Consider the following 18424-nt stretch of genomic DNA (forward strand, 5'->3'; position numbering starts at 1 on the left):
TTAGCAATAATCAGTAGTCTTACTTGTTTTTTGATTATACATACATCTTTCCTACTCTAACTCCAGTCTTGAAGATGACGCATGTAACAACAAATGGCCAGAGGACTGCAGCTCTTTATTTGTTAAAAATATTCTTGCTGTCACATCTTGTAGAATTGAAATACCCCAGAATTACTGCTTTTAGAAAAAATATGTTTAATTCTTCTGGATATTTAAAGATCATCTTTTAAATCCTTGGGATAGCTTTGTTCCACCTTTCCCTGAAACTTCAATGAAGAATACAATCCATCTTTCACCATGTTGACATATCCTCATGGACGTACCAATTGTTTAAGCTTGGTTTGTCACAGAACCAAGATTCTTGAGGTCTTGATCTCTGGCATATTTTTAGATACAGTATTTATCAAAATTTAGATTCATTAGAATTTCATCCATCCATACTGGCAGATTCATCTATTCACACCTAGTCCCCTCACCTTCCATCTCGCACATGACAGAGCTCAGTATTTAAAGTTTCTTATTCACATACTAATGATAAAGAATGTGCTCTCCGCATCGTCATATTCTGCAAGAGAGGTTTGCTGAAGTGCTGAGACTTGACAGACATCTGTATGAAGTTTTATATGTACTCTTCTTGATAGCAACACAAAAAGTTGCTTTCTTACTAAATTTCATAGCTGCAAACAATGACAGGCAATTCTGTTGCATTCTTAAGTGTAAAGAGCCTCACTCTTTAAAGTGAGTCCTCACATCACTAGTCCTTTAAAGGGACATCCAAGTCCATTCATAAACCACGATGTGGGTTTTGTCTTCTTAATATACTCATTCTCCAATTCTGTGATTGGATTCCATTCCCCTTGTGCTGCTTAGCAGATTTTCTTATTTGAATCATATTTCTAAGGTACTATCTTCCAAGACAGGGCTCCTAGCTTGTATACTTCTTTAGAATTTGGTAGTATCACAATGAAATTCTCAGATGCAGTTTAAGTACCTACACAGAAAGTGAATGTATAATGGAAAGCAGCAATACTCGCACTATTATATTTTTATCATATTGCTACCAGAAACTTTTTTCTTCCTCCCGTTTTTGTTCTATATCAATTTCCAAATCAATATGAGTTGAATTTCAGACACTTCTCTTATGACATAGCTGAAGCACTTTACTAAATACCTAGTTCTTTATCTTGATAATCATCTTTCCAAAAGTTTTTTAAAAGCTTGGGGGGTTTGGGGTTGTTTTTTTTTTTGGGGGGGGGGGGTGAGGGGGAAGGGGGAAGAAACAGGAGAGGGAATAGAGATTAAAGAAATTTTTTAAAAAACCAAAAAAGAAACCACTCACCTAATATGTAGATAGTCTTTTGATCGCTTCTTTGACCAAGGGAATTTGTCACCCTACAGATGTAAGTCCCAGTGTAATTGTAAGTTAGTGGGCTGTTGAAATGCAGAGTATTGTTTATAGACAGTAAGCCTTCAGGCCATTGCCCATCCAGCCTAGATTAGAAAGTGTTTAAAGGCAGTTAGTATCCTACTAGTTTAGTTTTGATAACAGTTCGTCCGACTATTACTTGCAGCCAAGATCATCTAAAGTTCTCTTCCTTTAGAAATAAAAAAAAGTTAACTTTCATAAAGCATCAACAGCCACATTTTGGTAAAATGCTTAACAAACATCAATAACTTTCAATTAAGCAGCCACAACCATTAATTGTTGTGCAAGGTTCCTTTGTTTAGGTTCTATACCTCAAAGTTGGGTATAAGTTGTAATTATTGGCTAGTGCTATTGTTATGAGTTTCTTAAGCAACAATGTGGCTGTGATGCATTATGCAAGTTAACTTTTTATTCTATTTCTAAAGAAAGAAAGAAAAAGAAAGAAAGAAGAAAGAAAGAAAGAAAGAAAGAAAGAAAAGAAAGAAAGAAAGAAAGAAAGCTTCACGAATAAAGAAAGAAAGAAAACGTCAGAGGAAAAGGCTAACAGTCATGTATTCAGGTCAAATAACCTTAGGTTAAATCTCTAGTAAAGAGAAAAATAGCACAACCTTAAAACTGGATGGAGTATTTCAAGCTTTTTATATAAAATTGTTAGTTAGTGGCATTTTCTCCTGCTTTTTGCAAGAATGAAGATCTATTAAGGGCCTCTAGTACATCAAGTCTATTCTCCCAGCTCAACTCAGGGGAGCTGCTTTACTTAAAAGGCAATTCAAGTCACCAATATTTCAATGTTATGTTATGAAACAGTTGATGATCAAGTTAAAAAGTTAAATGGCTGGCTAAATATAAATTAAATATTGTTGCAGTCACAAAATCTAAAACCAAGTTTCTTAGCTGTAAGGACCACCCCACTCATCTATGTCAGTTAAGTTCATCAGAGCCATACTATCAACGGTCCCATACTCTCACCCAAAGGATGGAGTTCTGTCAAAGGCCTGGAATGAAAGCTCCTTCCTTCTCTTCCATACTTTTCATTATCTGCAACAGTTCTACATGCATGCACAGCCATTTCATCTAACAAATCTTTAGTTTGCATGAACAACACTAAAGGAACCCTATTTTTTGTTGAACACTTCTAAACATTTTGATGTGTGGATACCATTAATATTTTAACCCAATGGCAGCCAGCAGGTTCTTTCAGACTTAACATCTCAGCAAATCAGTTTCCCCAAGCAGGGTGTTGACCTCAGCAGACAGGCAAAAGACAACTTTTCATTAGTGCTGTAGATTCAGGCAACACATGCAAACATACTTTAATTCAAAAAATCTCACCAACTGTTAGCTAGTTATGGTTATAGTTATCCATAGCCCAGCAAAAGAAACAATCCCTAGTGACTTATCTACAAGCATACAGTATTGTACAAGTACCAACTGAATCAGCAGAAAGCTGCATCTTACAAGTTAAAGATGGTCTTGCTGTTGTAATTAAGACCAGTTCATTCTTACTGATTCAACTGAATTGACAAGGAAGATTTGTTTGTGAGGGATTTTGCCCATATATCTTTATACATGGCTTCTTTCTTTCCATCTTACTGGGTAATATTCAGCTCAAACTTTTATGATTTTTTCTACCTTATGAATCAAGTCACAGCATTTGCCTATCATAACAGCAGGTTAATTCTACAAGTTACTGTCCGTAACGAAGAAATTTAGCACTGTTATTCCATTGCAGAAACATTGCCTCATTCTACACCAAATTTTCCATAATGTCTGCAACAAGTAATATCTCACCAGGCATGAGTCTGGTCAACTACCTCCATGCGATTCAGACTAAGCAGTAACTGTGCTATTATTAATACTTAGCTTTGCATCCTTTCCCCTTGTAACAAAAAGCCAAGATTAAGTTTCCCTGAAATAGACAGGTTCATGAAATATGGCAACCTATTTCATGTGTATTTTGGTCTGGGTTCAGATTTCTACATCACCTGTTTTGTCAGATGCTGCTGGGCAGATCAGATTCATATTGAATTGAAGTGCTATCAAGGGAAGTGACCTAGCTATTAGTTCTCCTCTTTGGACAGCAAACCCTGACATTAAAAAGGTAGCCTGTTTTGACTTAGGAAACATCTTTTGCTCCATCTTGTTTGACCAACATTCAGTTTCAAACCTCCATATACTCATTTTCACATTTATAAAAAACCCTTGTTTTGTTTTTCCCTGTATCAGTTTGCAGCGTTTCACTTTTAACTTGTGTATACATGTATGCGTACATTAGAGCTGCTTTAATGTTCATACTAAACAAACTGGAAAAATACTTTGATGTGAGAAAATTTTTAAATATTTTATTACAGAACACAACACAAAACTTAAAATGACAGACAGACAGACACCATTACTCTATAGGATTTACTTTAGATCTCTTCTTCAAAAAAGAAAATTGTTGCACTACTGCATCTTTAAAGCAACTTGTGAATTAACCAGCCAGAGAAGTTTCAGGATTTAGCTACATAGTGGCCACAGTAGTTCCCTCCACCCCCACCCCCCCCACTTAAAGTGCTTGCAATGCAATACCAATATTATAAAAAACAAAAAACACCCCAACAAACCCTAGTACCTCTGTTATAATATTGATATTTACATATATTGCTCAGTTAAATTTAGTTATGACTCAACTGTTAAGAGCGTTTCCTGCAAGTTTTAAAGGGCTTCAGTTTTTTCGCTGCTGCTGTTGCTAGCCATTCAGAACAGCTTACTGGATAAAATTTTTGTTCCTTCACACTTATCAAGGAAGCCATCAACAGTAATAAAAAATAGAAGCAGCTTGTCAAATTCATACGTCACATTTCTACAAAATATTAATGGCTCCTTTGCAGAATTGCTAATTTATGCCAAGTATGTTACATTTTTGTTTGTTTGTTTTACAATTGTCCAAAGATTTTAGGATGCTTTAAAAAAGGCAATTGACCCATGCGTTTCAAGTCTCTTCCTTGTGGTGCAGGTAGTGCTGTCATGGTAGCAAATTCCATATGGCAAAACACATAATAGGGCCATCCACAAAATGTTAATGATATTTAGCTGCCACGTCAGAGTAGCTGAACCAACAGGATTTCTAGAAGCAAGTGATTTTATTCGTTCTTTGATAGACAAGCCATCTCAAACACACTAGGAATAGATAATGAACTACTGCTTTAAGAGCATGGCCAATTTATTGAAGCCTTAGAGCATGTTCTACCCCAACTGTCAATACACCATGTTAAATATTAAAAACATCCTGTCTGTGCAGATGTCCGATTCAGATTTAATTGCAAGTCTGTAACTCGCAATGAGATGAGACAACATAAATAAATGCCTGGCAGTTGCAAGCTCAAGACAACTGTTATAAACCAAATGCTACTTAAATTTGGAATAATCCTTTATCCCTCAAGTACTAACCAGGAGTACAAAAGCTTCCATATTAAAGTTTGCCTCCCACATTTTTCAACCAGCCTATTTTTCCCCTTTTCCATCATCTTTTGTGAAACAGTCCACTTCAAAACTGTATCAATTTTCCCTTTAAAGCTGACTGATGCCTTGATGTGAGCCATGGTATATTACCTGCATTTTCCTGAAACTAAATACACACAAACGACTATATTGTGAACAGAAGCATATATAGAGGAAAAAGCCATAGAGAAACAAACATTTTTAAATGCCTGCCCTTAAGTGGCTTCAAGCTTTATTCAAGGCAACAAAAATATTTTAGTAATACTTACCTGGTCCAGGTAAATTCCATAGGTAGTGGATTAGAATCAGCATTGCACCTAAGTTGAACATTCTCTCTTCCAATGAACCAATTTCCATCATAGCCAGTCACTGAAACTTCAGGGGCATCTATTATTAAAAAAGGTATCTTAGTGGGCCAATAATTAAGAAAAATCTGTTAAAAACAGTTTAGATTCAAGCATGCACCATATAATATTTAAGAGACTAGATGGCAATATTTAAGACTTCTAGTATGTAAGAGTCCTCCTGCCTGAAGAACTAGCTAAGCAATATGGAAGTTGGACAATTTCTCAAATTGAGTGTGTCCCAGAATAAGATCCCCCCCCATCATTTGTTTTTTTGAAAGGCAGAAAGAAGGAACAAAGATCTTTCCTTGTAGTAAAACTAAGTAGCAGCAGCGAGGGAGGACAGCTAATAGATTGCATGCAGACTTCAGTTTTGCCCAGTAAGCAGAAGAAATTTTCATCCTGTGTAAATATGCACACCGATTCTAAGCAGCTAATTCTTGGAAAAAAGGGCTTGTTATTGAGAAAATATGGTAATTTAAGTCTATTTGTCTCTCTTCTGGGCCAGGTAGCTGTTTAATTTTGTTGTTGTTCTGTTTTAAGAGTAGAAACAGGGTGAGAAATAAACACCAGCATTAGAAACATCTCAAAGGAAGCAGTCAATTGCAGCACATTACATGCCCAGACTGGCAGGGTTTTTTAATTATTTTTTAAGCCTCATAATGCAAATGACACTTATCCAATTTATTTACAAGAGGTTAAAAGGCAGAAATTTAGAACTTCTGTTTAAAATAAATTTCCTGCATGAAATGTATAGCAAGAGGTTAGCAGACAAGTTAACAAGCACAAAAGGTTAACAGACATGCAAAGTGACAAATAATTTAGTTTGCATCTGACACGCAGATATGGTAGGATGGACTCTTGCAAAATGGACTTTTCACATTGCTACATTTCCTGAATTTTTCTTGAAAGAACACCTAATAGAATCACACTAGTAACACTAACATATTTTAGGAGCAACTTGGACATGGCTTCACTGGCTAAAATTGTGTCTTTAAAGTGGTTTTGGGCAGAAAAAAAGGATTCATTTTATTTGGAGGGAATAAATAAGAAAAGTAACACACCACTCTAAGTCCTAGAAACTAAAAACACAGAATCGTAGTTTAGTTGTTACATGAACTGAAGGTTTAACTTTTTCAAGAGTAAAACTTTTTTGAAGTATGTTGAATGTGGCCCCAAGCACGTGATTAAAGGATGCTCAAAGTGTGTATTAAGTCTCCATTGCTAGGCAGAGCAATCTTCTTCAGTTAAGATGACAGCCACTGCCGCTTTTCCTGGTGTAGTTAATGGGTCCACCACTTCCAGTAACAGGAAGAGTATTTTACTTTTGTCCTGTATATTGCACTTACTTTATTAATCCCTGCCAGGTTTGTAACAAAATATACCTACCATTATGGCTAGGTGTTATTAAATGTTTGTTGGGTAAATGAAGTCAAAGTGGAGGCTTATTTAAAATGGTATTCATTGGAAGGCAGACAATTACCTGACTCTCCCTCCCTCCTATCCCCCACTACAGTACTAAAATCAGTTTACTGAACTCCTAGTATGCCTAGTCTTCTATTAAACCTTTATCGAAACAGGTTTTACAACATTAAGAACTTGCTTAAGGAGTAAAATGGCACCACCTACAAACATTTTCTGGCCTCTTGCCAAAAGTGCCACTATTTTTCCACAGGCCCTTCAATCTTACCCCTTTCTTTTCTGGTTTAGGCCCTCTAAGCACTTTCCATTTTAGGTGCATCTTCATCTCCCCTGAGTATTTTGACCAACTCAAGTGTGCCTCAGTTTCTTCTGTTTTGTTTAACCTGTTATCTGTGCCCTTATGTCTACTAAAGGGTAATCAAATATGTTGGTTACTGTAGTTAAAGATACTACATGGAGAATGATGGAGGCTCTCTGGTTACACACAGGTTCGAGGACAAAAAATACTTCTAATCTTTGTTAATAACATTTTTGCAGCTGAATTAAACAGGGTATTAACTGATAAAGAATTTTTCTTCTCTGAGACCACAACTAAAGGATCTGCGCTAATAAAGGAGATCTTATTTCCATTCTACCCATTGTGTAGTTGCATCTTTACGTAAACTGTTCAGTCCCTGGGGTTTCCTCATTCATGAAGTTCACCAGAATTTCACCCCAAGCATTATTTCTAATTTAGAATGACAATTGCCATTTTAAGCATTTTTCAATGCTTCCTTTGCCTGAAATGGTAAATATTTGTTACATTTAAGAATTGTACAGCTGACGAACTGAAGCCCAATTTAAAAATGGTTGTAACAGTAGTCATATTTCAGAGGGGGACAGGGGATGACTCTTCATCTCTCAGGTAAACAGGTAATCAAGTGGCAGCATGCCTTAGAGTCTGAAGTTTAGGACAAACTCAAGAATCTATTAATTCTGTTTCCTAGTCTGCCAGTCGCTACTGCATATTCTTGGTCAAGTCATTTTGTGTGCATTTTTATGTACCCATTTGTAAAACTAATTCTTGTTTTTAATTTCTTTTTTAAATGAGTTTGGTATCTTGTACAAAAGTTTAGTAGTAAATCCAATACAAGTAATTATAACTCATTTAAATAGCAACACTAATGCTTGATACTTACATTGGATGTCCAGCACGTAAGAATATCTTATCTCCTTTTCCAAAGCTGGGTGCTTTACAACACAAGTTATACGTCTTCCTCTTGCAAATCTGGTAGGAATGATTTTATATTGACTTACAACTGTCACTGTTTCATTTGGAAAGGAAGTTGAACTAGATTCCATTTCACCAAGGCCTCCTTCCCAATCAACATCTGCAGCAGGTTTCCCAGTGGCTGCTGTACAAATGGCTGCTACTGTCTGATTTTCACCATCTATTAAAGAGTTTGGTCCCTTTGTAAGGCTCACAGTGGGTTCAACTATTAGAAAAAAAAAAGTTACATTTTCAGATGAGAATGAGAGAAAACAATGGGCAGAGGGAGTACTGAAATGCACATACCCCTCATTTCAAAATGAAGTACATCAACCACCAGTTAAAAACAGGACATTAAGTACCAAGTAACATCCAATATACTAACAATTGACAACTTAAACTGAAGCCCCATCCTGCCTCTTACTCCTCACTGTTTACCTAGTCAGTTATCTGAACTTCAAGGTTTCATTAGTTTGGATATTAATATATTGAAATCTCCAGAAGTACAAAATAGTTTTCTGACATTTGCAGTAAAAATCTATTAGTCAAGTTGATTAGTACAGGGGTAGGCATCCACAGGCTGCAAATTTCCAACCCAAGAGGGCTCAAGCCATTTGCACATGGTACAGATATCCAGCCCCTTTGCAGTAACAGTTAGGCACAGGCATGAGAACAGCAAGGAGGACTTTGGAAGAGGGACCTGCAAAGAGGATGGGCAGCTTGGTGCAGCTGTGTGCATCCCCATCATCTATGTTGCCCCAGGCTGGGTCAGACTTTTCTAGGGTACCAGCCTCTGGATTAGAGAGATTCGTTGTTTTCACTGCAGGAACTCAACATCTAACATACTACCCATGAGTTATCTGTGAGGACAACACCAGCAAAGAAAACAAGCTTCAAACCCTCTATCAAAATTGTGCTTTAAGAATGGCCGAGTTTCTAATCCACCAGGCCCTACAAAAAAAGTGCTATTCTGGGCTTCTGTCACATTTCACCTTTTCCAAGATGCTCAGCTGACAAGACTTTCTACATTAAGTTCAACTTCTTTCTTCACACTGAGACTCTGTTTAAATACCTGTTTCAACTGATTCTATACAAACGATACAAAACTGAAACCCATTTCACATTGGACATGGAAGACCAACATTCTTAGACTGAATATGATGCATCTATCACAGCCTTAGAGCTAACTACATGCATATGCAGACATTTTTTTTAAGCCAGATAAGAAAGAGGAAGTTGCACGTGGACTGAGTTTGTAAACAATTGTATGCATGTGGTGGTGGGTTTTTTTTTTATTTTTTGGGGGGGGGGGGGAGGGCATATTTTGTTTTTGTTTAAATATACTTATTTCTAAGCCAACGACCCGAGGAAAAGTTTGAACTATACTGCTACCATTAAATGTCTCAGAAGCAAATCAGACAGTAAACCAAACAGTTAAAGTCATTAATGAATTGGTGCATTAATTTATATTATTTTTCAAAAGTTCTGACTGTCTAAATGAATTCAAGCTTTAAGTCGACACCAAATTCTGTTATTCCGATTATTTCCCCTGTACAATCTTCTACCACCAACACCCTTAAAAAGAATTTTATTAAATCGAGGACTGGAGGCCATTTACTCTGACCACCTAGGCTATTCATTTCATTTCAAAGACTAGGAGATTTTTTTTTTAAGCTACTTATGAATCATCTTGGGTTAGAAACCATATTCATATTTTTGGTTCAACCAATTAAAATGACTATTGCATAACATTTACTTTGGTCTGTAAATGTATGCTAACAATAGCTAATGATAATGTTTTGGAATAAGTTAATTTTTTAATTCCTCCCCTACCCCTCCCCCCCCCCCAAAAAAGATTAGATGATTTAGTAAAGTTTGTATGATACTGCTCCACATCTCTCCCCACCAGGCAACTAAATTCTCTTTAAAAAGAGAGTTGATATTTTAGAGGAATCAACCAAAATGCAGGTTCCCTTTCCCCTGCCTCCCCTCAAGTACAACTATAGATCTACAGAGTAGGAGAAGCTTGTAAACATATGGATTCCAAAGGTCCCCAGGCTTTAAACACATACCTAAGGAAGCATCCACAACAGAGCACTGGACTGCTTAAGCCAGATAAAGAGATGCAGCTATAGAAGAGAGATATGGCCCAGTCAAGTTGGGCCCCTGCTCTTGAAGACCAGGTACAGACATTATACTTTCACTAGTATAAGGGATCAGAAACTAGTCTATACTTGTCATAGAAGAGAAGTTTGGCACACATAGGCTGGTTTAAAAATGGGGAACCCAACTTAAGATTTGCCATCCTCCCATCAAAGGGCAAACGCATATTCTGTTTACTACTGATCTAAGCTACACCGCTTACAGAAAAACACGCAACTTAATCCTGCTTCAGGCTTTTTGAATGTCTGGACCTAGCCAATGGGAACAAAAGATTAAAAAGTGTAGCCTGCTCTGACTTGGGCATCATACTCTACATGACATCTGAAGAATCTTTAAGCAAGATCTCAAGTGCTCTACGTCTTCATTCAGTATCAATCACAATCACAGTCAAAATACTTACTCACCTGAACTAAAATGAGTGCAATAATTGTTTTTAGCAGTTACACTGATGTTTTATACACCGTTTCCCAATCCAGAGGGGCAAAAGGAGAAAGCATGAGCTGATCTTAAACTGTAAGCATGAGCACAGGTTAAACTAGTTAAAAACTGAACTCTAAACATCCTGTAGCAGGTAAATTTTGCTGGTCAACTCAATTTATGGGTTGACACTCAATAAAAGGTGTTTCCATTAGTTCAGTTCATGTGCATCCTCTGCCAGGCTTAAAAAAAACAAACAAAAAAAACAGTTCAGCTTGATATTTAATAAATAGTAAGTTTAGAGATGGTCTCTTCAATACTGAATCCCCGATTATGTCTTTTTTTTCCTACCTTTTAAGAGCATTCAGCAATTAACTTTCACAAAGACCTCACCCCCGATTCCAACTACAAGGTTTAATAGTTGTGGAAGCCATCTACAATTTCTCATACCTTCTGAGCAACCAGCTTTTCAGAACTGGGTTTTCACTTATTTGTCCCATGCATGTATGTTGACTGAAATCAGAACTCACCTTGCCAAGAAGAGAGCAATGTACATTTCACACCATGAGGCAAGGTGCTTCCTGCAGTAACAGGCATAACTGTGTCCTGACAAATGCCTTCAAACTGTAGCAGTAACAGCACTAGGAATTAGTACAGTATTGTATTTTACTGGCCTATTTACATAGAGAATGGCTCAGTTCTGTCAGCCTTAGCGATGTTTCCTATTGTTTCCCCATCAAGAAGCTTAAGTATTTCATGCTAATGTCTCTTGTTACTCAAGTTTTATTTCAAGATGCAAAGATTTTTTAATTTAATGCAAGGGAGACGGACTTTATTCAGAACACTGAAGATGGCCAAGTAAAAACCAGAAAATATTCAAGAGCAACTAACTTATTACCAAGAACTTATTTTAGATTTTTCCAATAACCTCTTTCATAATTTTATTCAACTATCTTCCCATATCCTCATCTCCATCCTCCCCCAAAATAAATCAATATTGTTGTATTTATTTACCTGTTTTCCTGTATTTATTAATATCTCAGATTGAAATATCAGCAAAATGTATCACTTGTTTATTTTAGGTCTGTTTTTCCATTCTACTGGACTTAATTTTATTTATTAAATGTAACAGTTTTATTCCTTAGGCCAAGGGTGCGCCAGAGATAATCTAGCCCACCGTGCTGCCTATGCGTCTCAGAGCTGCTACATTTGAAATGGCAAAATTTCTCCTTAAAATGTTTTAGGTCATCAGATTGTGCTGTGAACCCAAAATACTAGCTGAATTATCACCATCTATTATCATCTCCTACTTGGCAAGTTTGGGTTTTTTTTGTTTTTATTAACTTGTTCAACTGTTGTCTAAAAGTTGGGTCAGAATTTTATTTATTTATTTACTTACTTACAACTTCCCCCCCAAATAGTGTGCTGGCTGGCTTATTTATTTTAGTGTATGCAGTTTCAGCATATTGTTTCAGCCATCTTAAGGTGATGTCATCACCAGTTTGAAGAGCTTGAAGGCCATCAGGTAGCATTGTAAATGGACAAAAGTCAATAATGTGGACATGGTTTGAACTTATCCACATGGGCATTGGTTGTCATTGTGAAGGCCCCACTGGTATAGGTTTCAGGCACACAGTGACCATGCCCAGTTTGAAAACTGTTGAGAAGTGCCCAATAACCACATGGCCAGCTAAATCCTGGTTGACTGACTGCAGAATCAGAGGTGATGATTGGTTGATGCTTGTGCTGACCATTCTTTATGCCATTAAGTAAGGAAAAGTCAAAGGGTTTTGAAACAGTAGACCATATTGGGTGTTCTGAGGGAAGCAGAACTACTGATGGGTGGAGAACGTCCCAGTGCACTGGCAGTGTAAGATTATCCCCGAGTCTGGCTAGTAAGTTTGCTTCAGCATCTGTGCAGCAGAGATGAGGGGGGAGCAATGTTACTGAGGACTAGTAACCATGCGAGTGGAGTGGGGTGCAATGTGCCTGACATGACACAACATAACATGCAGTTGGGTGTCCACTAATTTGCTGTGCGGTGAGCAAGCCCATAAAGAGACAGTATTCTGCAACTGAGTAATATAGTGGTGGCTTTGTGGTCACCAAACAAACTGCACATTTCAACACACTTTTACCATAGACCACTGTTAGCTTTCAATTAACTAAATTTTTCATCACTTACATATACATTTTAACAATCTGATCAAGTTGCTAATAAGGTGTTACACAGTGGCTTGGTCTTAAGTAGGTAAAGATGCTACTGTTTAAGCTGTCCTGATTTTGCAAAGTAACTTTGATCCTTCTCAAACTTACTGTATTCAATTACTTCCTCTAACAAATTACCAAAATATTACAAGGTCATTTTCATATTCAAAGTCTCTCTCTGACCTCAAAGATTCTTACAGTTCTCAAGTCATTACTCAAAACCCTACTTCATAGTGGAAATGAAAACCTTGCATTGCTCTACTTAACTTGTCTAGAAGAATCAGAAGCTGGAATTATGCCAATTGCTCTTGATAAACCACGCCAATTGCTCTTGATAAATAACTATCCCTTAGCCTAAATCCACGTTTAAGGATTAGTGAAGCTCTGTAGGTTCAGTGTTCAGAAGTGTTTAGTAATAGCTCTTTCCCTGCAACTGCTACTAAAGGCTACTATACCATTACACCCATTAATTGGTTTTACCCAACTACTTTTAAAAAGCTGTCACCTAAACTTCTGCTCTTTACCACTTTAGTTGTCAAAAAAAAAAAAAAAAAAAAAAAAAAAAAATCCTTCAAAATTTTAAAACTGATCTACAAAGAAGATAAGGTTCTCTCTGTTATTGGACCTGCTTTTTAGGTTGATTTCTTCTCATCACACATGGCTCAAGTTTTTCTAACAAGAAAAATAAACTCCAGAAGCTGTTTTTTTTACAATCCTGTTTAACTTAGTGTTATAAATTCACCCCAAAAGTGAATGCGTTTTGGGGTGATTGTTACACATAGATTTTTTTTTTTAAATATGGAATGGGCAAAGGGGAAAGCATCACCTCCTTATCTTGGAGGTGTTCAAAAGGAGATTTGACAAATACCTGGCTGGGGTTACCTGACCCCAGCCATCTTTCCTGCCCAGAGCAGGGGGTTGGACTCGATGATCTAAGAGGTCCCTTCTGACCCTAGAACTCTATGAAATCTATGAAACATAGCCTTTGGTCTCCATTGGTAGCTGAATTTTATGCCTTGTTTATCTTTAATCATTTGTGTTTGTATGAACCATGATTTTGGGTAAACTTGTAATTTTATGTTTTATAAAATTTGACTTGCATCAGACAACAAGGTGTCTGTCTGCTAGATTAAGTTTTCCTGTTCAGATAGACAGTACTATTCACAAAAAGGAGCAATCACTAAGAATTCGTTTGAGATGGCTATGTATAGATTGGCCTGCTTAAACAGGCACATACGTGAGCCCACAACAAACAACAGTGATTTGAACTGGAAGAAGCATCACCAGGGAGGTAGTCTAATCTAAGGCTTTTTGGAGTAATAAGTAAAATATTCTCTCTGTGGGATAACTGATACTGAAGGGTATTGGATTTGTAATGTAGAGATCTGAAAAAAACCAAATATCTACTAGATACAGTTGGATCAGGGTTGATGCCCGACTTATCAAATAGATGCACAACTGGGAGATGAAGTGCCAGTCTTGGCTGGGCACTCCCTCCCTCACTGTGGGGGACTCAATCTGCACCCGCCCCCCACATCCCTTCCCTTCCCTTCCCCAAGCCTCTTCCCCCACACAGACTTACCAGCCAGATGCTGCTTTCCAAGCTGCCGGGCTGCATATCAGCTATTCGATTAGTATCAGCCTATATGGCTGGTTATTAAAATCGACCATCAATATACCAAAAAAACTTAAAAAATAGGTGCACCCCTACTTTCTAGCTACATGTTTTCCTTTATTTGTATTCATTAGATCAGTCCTCTTTTTTAAAAAGCTCTGAACTTACCAAATACAGTTACAGTTGTTGACGACTGTGCATTTCCTAGTGGGAATGTAACTGCTTTGCATACATACTCTCCTGCATCAGAGAAGCTCACATTGTTTAGGCTGATTGTTGCATCAATGAGCGAAGAGTTTTTAAATGACACTCTTCCATGGTATTCTCTTTGAACAGAAAACCCATATTCAGGATGATGAACAACAACAGTTTGTGCACTTTTACCATGTATCTTCTCCCATGAGATCTGTGTTATTGTTTCATTTATATCAATTATGCATTTTAACGTGACATTCTTCCCCCAGACTGCTGTTACGTGTGGATCAACAATCGGTCCAGCTAAGGCACCTAAAGAAAGACATACAAATAAAATGACAGTTGAATTACACAATGCAAGCAAATAGGATCATAAAACGTTTCACTCATTTTTCTTTCTGATTATTTCATTTGCTACTTTAATAAATAGGGCATAAAGATGAAAGCAGACTTCTAGTTTTGCTCGGTAGACAGTTTACTATCATACTTATGATTTACACCTACAGCTTCCAACCTTTTGCTTGGAATTTTACATTTACCTTATCCGAGTTACAAACGATCTTACTATTCGTAAGATAGTTAGACAAACTATCTGCAACTACATAACTCCTGGAGGCTTTGGTCCTATTTATCCAAGCAGCTGCAGCACACAGCTCAAGTCCAATTTCCAAAAGTCACAAAGGATGGGATAGTCAAAATGAAAACAATGTTTCCTTGGTTTCCAGCCTTCAAATTATTTGACCTTTATATATACACACTATTAATCCCCACATAATTATAGTTAACTGCACTTACCCCCAAAAAACCTCTTTCAATTGTTTTTATTAATTTCTTTAGGCATACTAGAACAGCTTAGTATCTGTATTAAATATTTTTTAAAATAGGTCTGTCTATAACTTTTCTGACAGTAAAGGCAAGCACAATTGGTTTAATATGCTTACACATATCAGTCTCAAGAACAGTAAAAACTCCTACACAAACTACACACTTTGGATTTAAAATTCCTAGATTCATTCCAACTGGTACTTTATCACATACAACATGCCCCCGAATAAGATATACACTTTGTTCTGGAGAGGTAGAATGAAGAAAAACATAGAATGAAGGTAGAATGAAGGAGAAAAAAAAAAAAAAAAAGTATTTTCAAGGAAAGGTTTTTAAGTACAGTATTTTCCCGGAGGCGGGAAATCAGACAGCTGCAGTAGCAAGGAGAGCAAAATAGCATGGCTGTTTTATTAAACCTTAACTGCAAGAAGTTGCAGGTGCTGCTGGCTAAGCCAGGATGCCCAGCCCCACTTTGTCCCTTGAGCTGAGCTGGATGGGCAGCTGGCAGTACCTTCCAGGTCAACTGAAGGCCTGATCCTAGTTAATTCTGTAAGGGCTGCTGGCTAACTGAGAGCCCACCTGTGATTTAGTCTGTGGCATGATACCCAAGACTCAATTCTACTTTAGAAAAACAGCTTTTGCAGTATGAGCCTCTGCTGTGGGAAAAGAAAAAATGTGTGTAGGCAGCAGCTAGGGAGCCCTGAGGGCTCAGTATGTGACCCCTTATGCAGCGCTTGCATTAATTTTCTTTCTTCTCCAGCAGAGGGCAGAGCTTTAGGAGTAGGGACAGAAAATACACAAAAACCAGTATAAGAGACTAGAAACTTGTTCAAATCAGTAACACAACAGAAGTTCAGCACGCATAAACGATTTTCAAAATGGTTGAAATTGGTTTAAGATAAACCTGGATGAATGCAATATCAGACTTCACCGATTCAGGTTAAATTGGTTTATTGAACTTGTCCCAGATCACCTCCATACTCAAGTTAACTTAACTTACAGTCCCTCAGCATCCCAGGATGCTTTATATCTTCTCCCATGCAAGCCCCCCGATTGCAGGGTAGGTGAGCTAACCTTAGCCCAAGCTGTCTGCTCCAGCTAAGCAGGGAGGTGTGCCCTAGTGCCCCCCAGCTTCTGGCCTGGGCCACTACTGACCTGGCTGCACTTTTGGGATCAAAAGTGAATGTCTGTTCCCTTGCTTATCAGTTCAATCTGCAGTTTAGATTAACCCATGAAGACTGAATTAATTCAGCCTCAGGATTTTTGACCATCTGTACTTAGCCCAGAAGTTGCTATAATCATACTTCCTTACTTAAAATGTACATGCCAATTTCTAACAGCTGATTTGGGGGCAGAGGGAGGGGGAGGAACTGCATGTGTGGTATGAACAAACAACCAGTACTAACTAACCTGGATACTAAGTGGAGTTCAAGTTCTCCCCTTGAACAGTTTGCAACAGCTTCCCCTACACTGAAGCAGATTCATTCACAAGTAATCAAGTACCCCACATGTTAGTGGCTAAGTCCTGTATGTCCAAGTGAAATCATAGACAATAACTGCAGTCAGGCTACAAATTCTGATTGTGGAGTAACACAAACATGAATTGTTGCATTTTCTCATCTCTGAAGAATTATGCAACATGGAAAGTAATTCTGATCATATGCTAGCCATCAAAATACTACAGAAGTCTACCAAAGATTAAAGTAGCATGTTACTCCAGTCATTAGCAGTAAATTGAGACGATAAAACACACCATATTTAACTATTTCTCAAAAAATTGCTTTCCTGTAAATTCCCATTCTTGGATCCTGTTGCCAAAGTCAGTTTTTAGTTATAGATCTGTTCTTTGAAACAGAACTACTGCAAAAAAGGTGTGTCTTATTTTTCTATTCCAAGAATTTCTGCATACACATTACATGAATAATTTCATATTGAATTAAGTATTAAGAAAAAAGCAGTGCCTATTACAACACGGACAACACATGCAACAGGATTTGTATTTCCCTACCTAAGGACCTGGATTTAAAAAAATATGTTACGTAGGTTGCCCAGCATTAAGTAGTCTGAATATTGACCAACTTACATGCTTACAAGGACATAAAACAGTGCAATTCACACTTAAAGGGCAAAACAATTTTTTTTCTGTTTGAAACAAAATTCCTCCATTTCCCCTGAACACCAGTTTTAGAACAAGTTGAAATCTTAAACTACACTCTTTGGGGCAGGTTAGCCGCTTTCAAATGTTGTATTTTTTCTTGCGTAACATGTTAACTCACGCGATTATGTATGTTCAGTTACAGTAACTGACAATGCATATGAAGGACAAAAGAAAAAAGAATCAAACAAGCACACAAATCAGTGCATTCTTATAATTTAGAAAATGATCTTTTAGTCCAAAACTTAGTAGTCCAACAGGACAGAATCCTATAGAAAAAGTCAGTTATCCACACAGTAAATTTTATGGTGGACTTCAGTAAGGAGAGTTCCTTTAAGAAGCTAATTAAAATGCATGCCTTGTTTCTTTTTTTTGATCAAGTCAGGATTGAAAACCTGCTACTGCTATGACCATAAGCAGTACAAGGCCGAGTGCTAATTAACCTGGCAACCTCAGCAAGTGCCAACAGCTTCAGGCAGATGAGTGCCTAAGGAGGGTAGTGGAACCCTTGGATGGAAGAAATATCATCAAAAGGCAGATAAGCATCACCACTGAGTGATTTTGCCAATGGTAGACACAAACAGCAGACTGGGCTCTTCAGCTATAGCTGGCAACCAATCTAGGAATGGAGCCCTGAAAGGAAGGCAGATGGAAGACCTCTGCACAGGCAACTCGTACAGTGTAGCTGGTTCCGAATGTACTGCTGTCTGTCCTTCCTTTGGACCAAACCAGTGAAGCCAAGAGGGGGGACGCCAATACAGGGGCAAAGCAGCGTCTCCATATCAACTGCCCAGGCTATTGCAGTCACACCACATGGAGAGGATACTCCATCCTTGCTGGCAGCATGGACACAACACAGAAAGTGGCAGCTATAGGTTATAAGTAAGCTCTTACTTGATTGGCATAGAGGACAGTACTACCT

General features: G+C 37.7%; 1 protein-coding gene across 3 annotated transcripts in view; it reads right to left on the reverse strand.

Annotated features, from left to right (window-relative positions):
• Positions 1–18424, reverse strand: part of NECTIN3 (nectin cell adhesion molecule 3) — a 135076-nt gene that overhangs the window by 57624 nt on the left and 59028 nt on the right. For all 3 annotated transcript variants that reach the window (XM_059720534.1, XM_059720533.1, XM_059720535.1), the window contains exons 2-5: positions 14496–14834; positions 7854–8150; positions 5179–5296; positions 1340–1491 (exon numbers count right to left, since the gene is read on the reverse strand). In XM_059720534.1, the coding sequence (XP_059576517.1) occupies positions 1340–1491; positions 5179–5296; positions 7854–8150; positions 14496–14834 (906 nt within the window). The remainder of the gene's footprint in view (positions 1–1339; positions 1492–5178; positions 5297–7853; positions 8151–14495; positions 14835–18424) is intronic.

Source organism: Alligator mississippiensis, chromosome 1 (assembly GCF_030867095.1).
Source record: "Alligator mississippiensis isolate rAllMis1 chromosome 1, rAllMis1, whole genome shotgun sequence".
NCBI classification, from domain to species: Eukaryota; Metazoa; Chordata; order Crocodylia; family Alligatoridae; genus Alligator; species Alligator mississippiensis.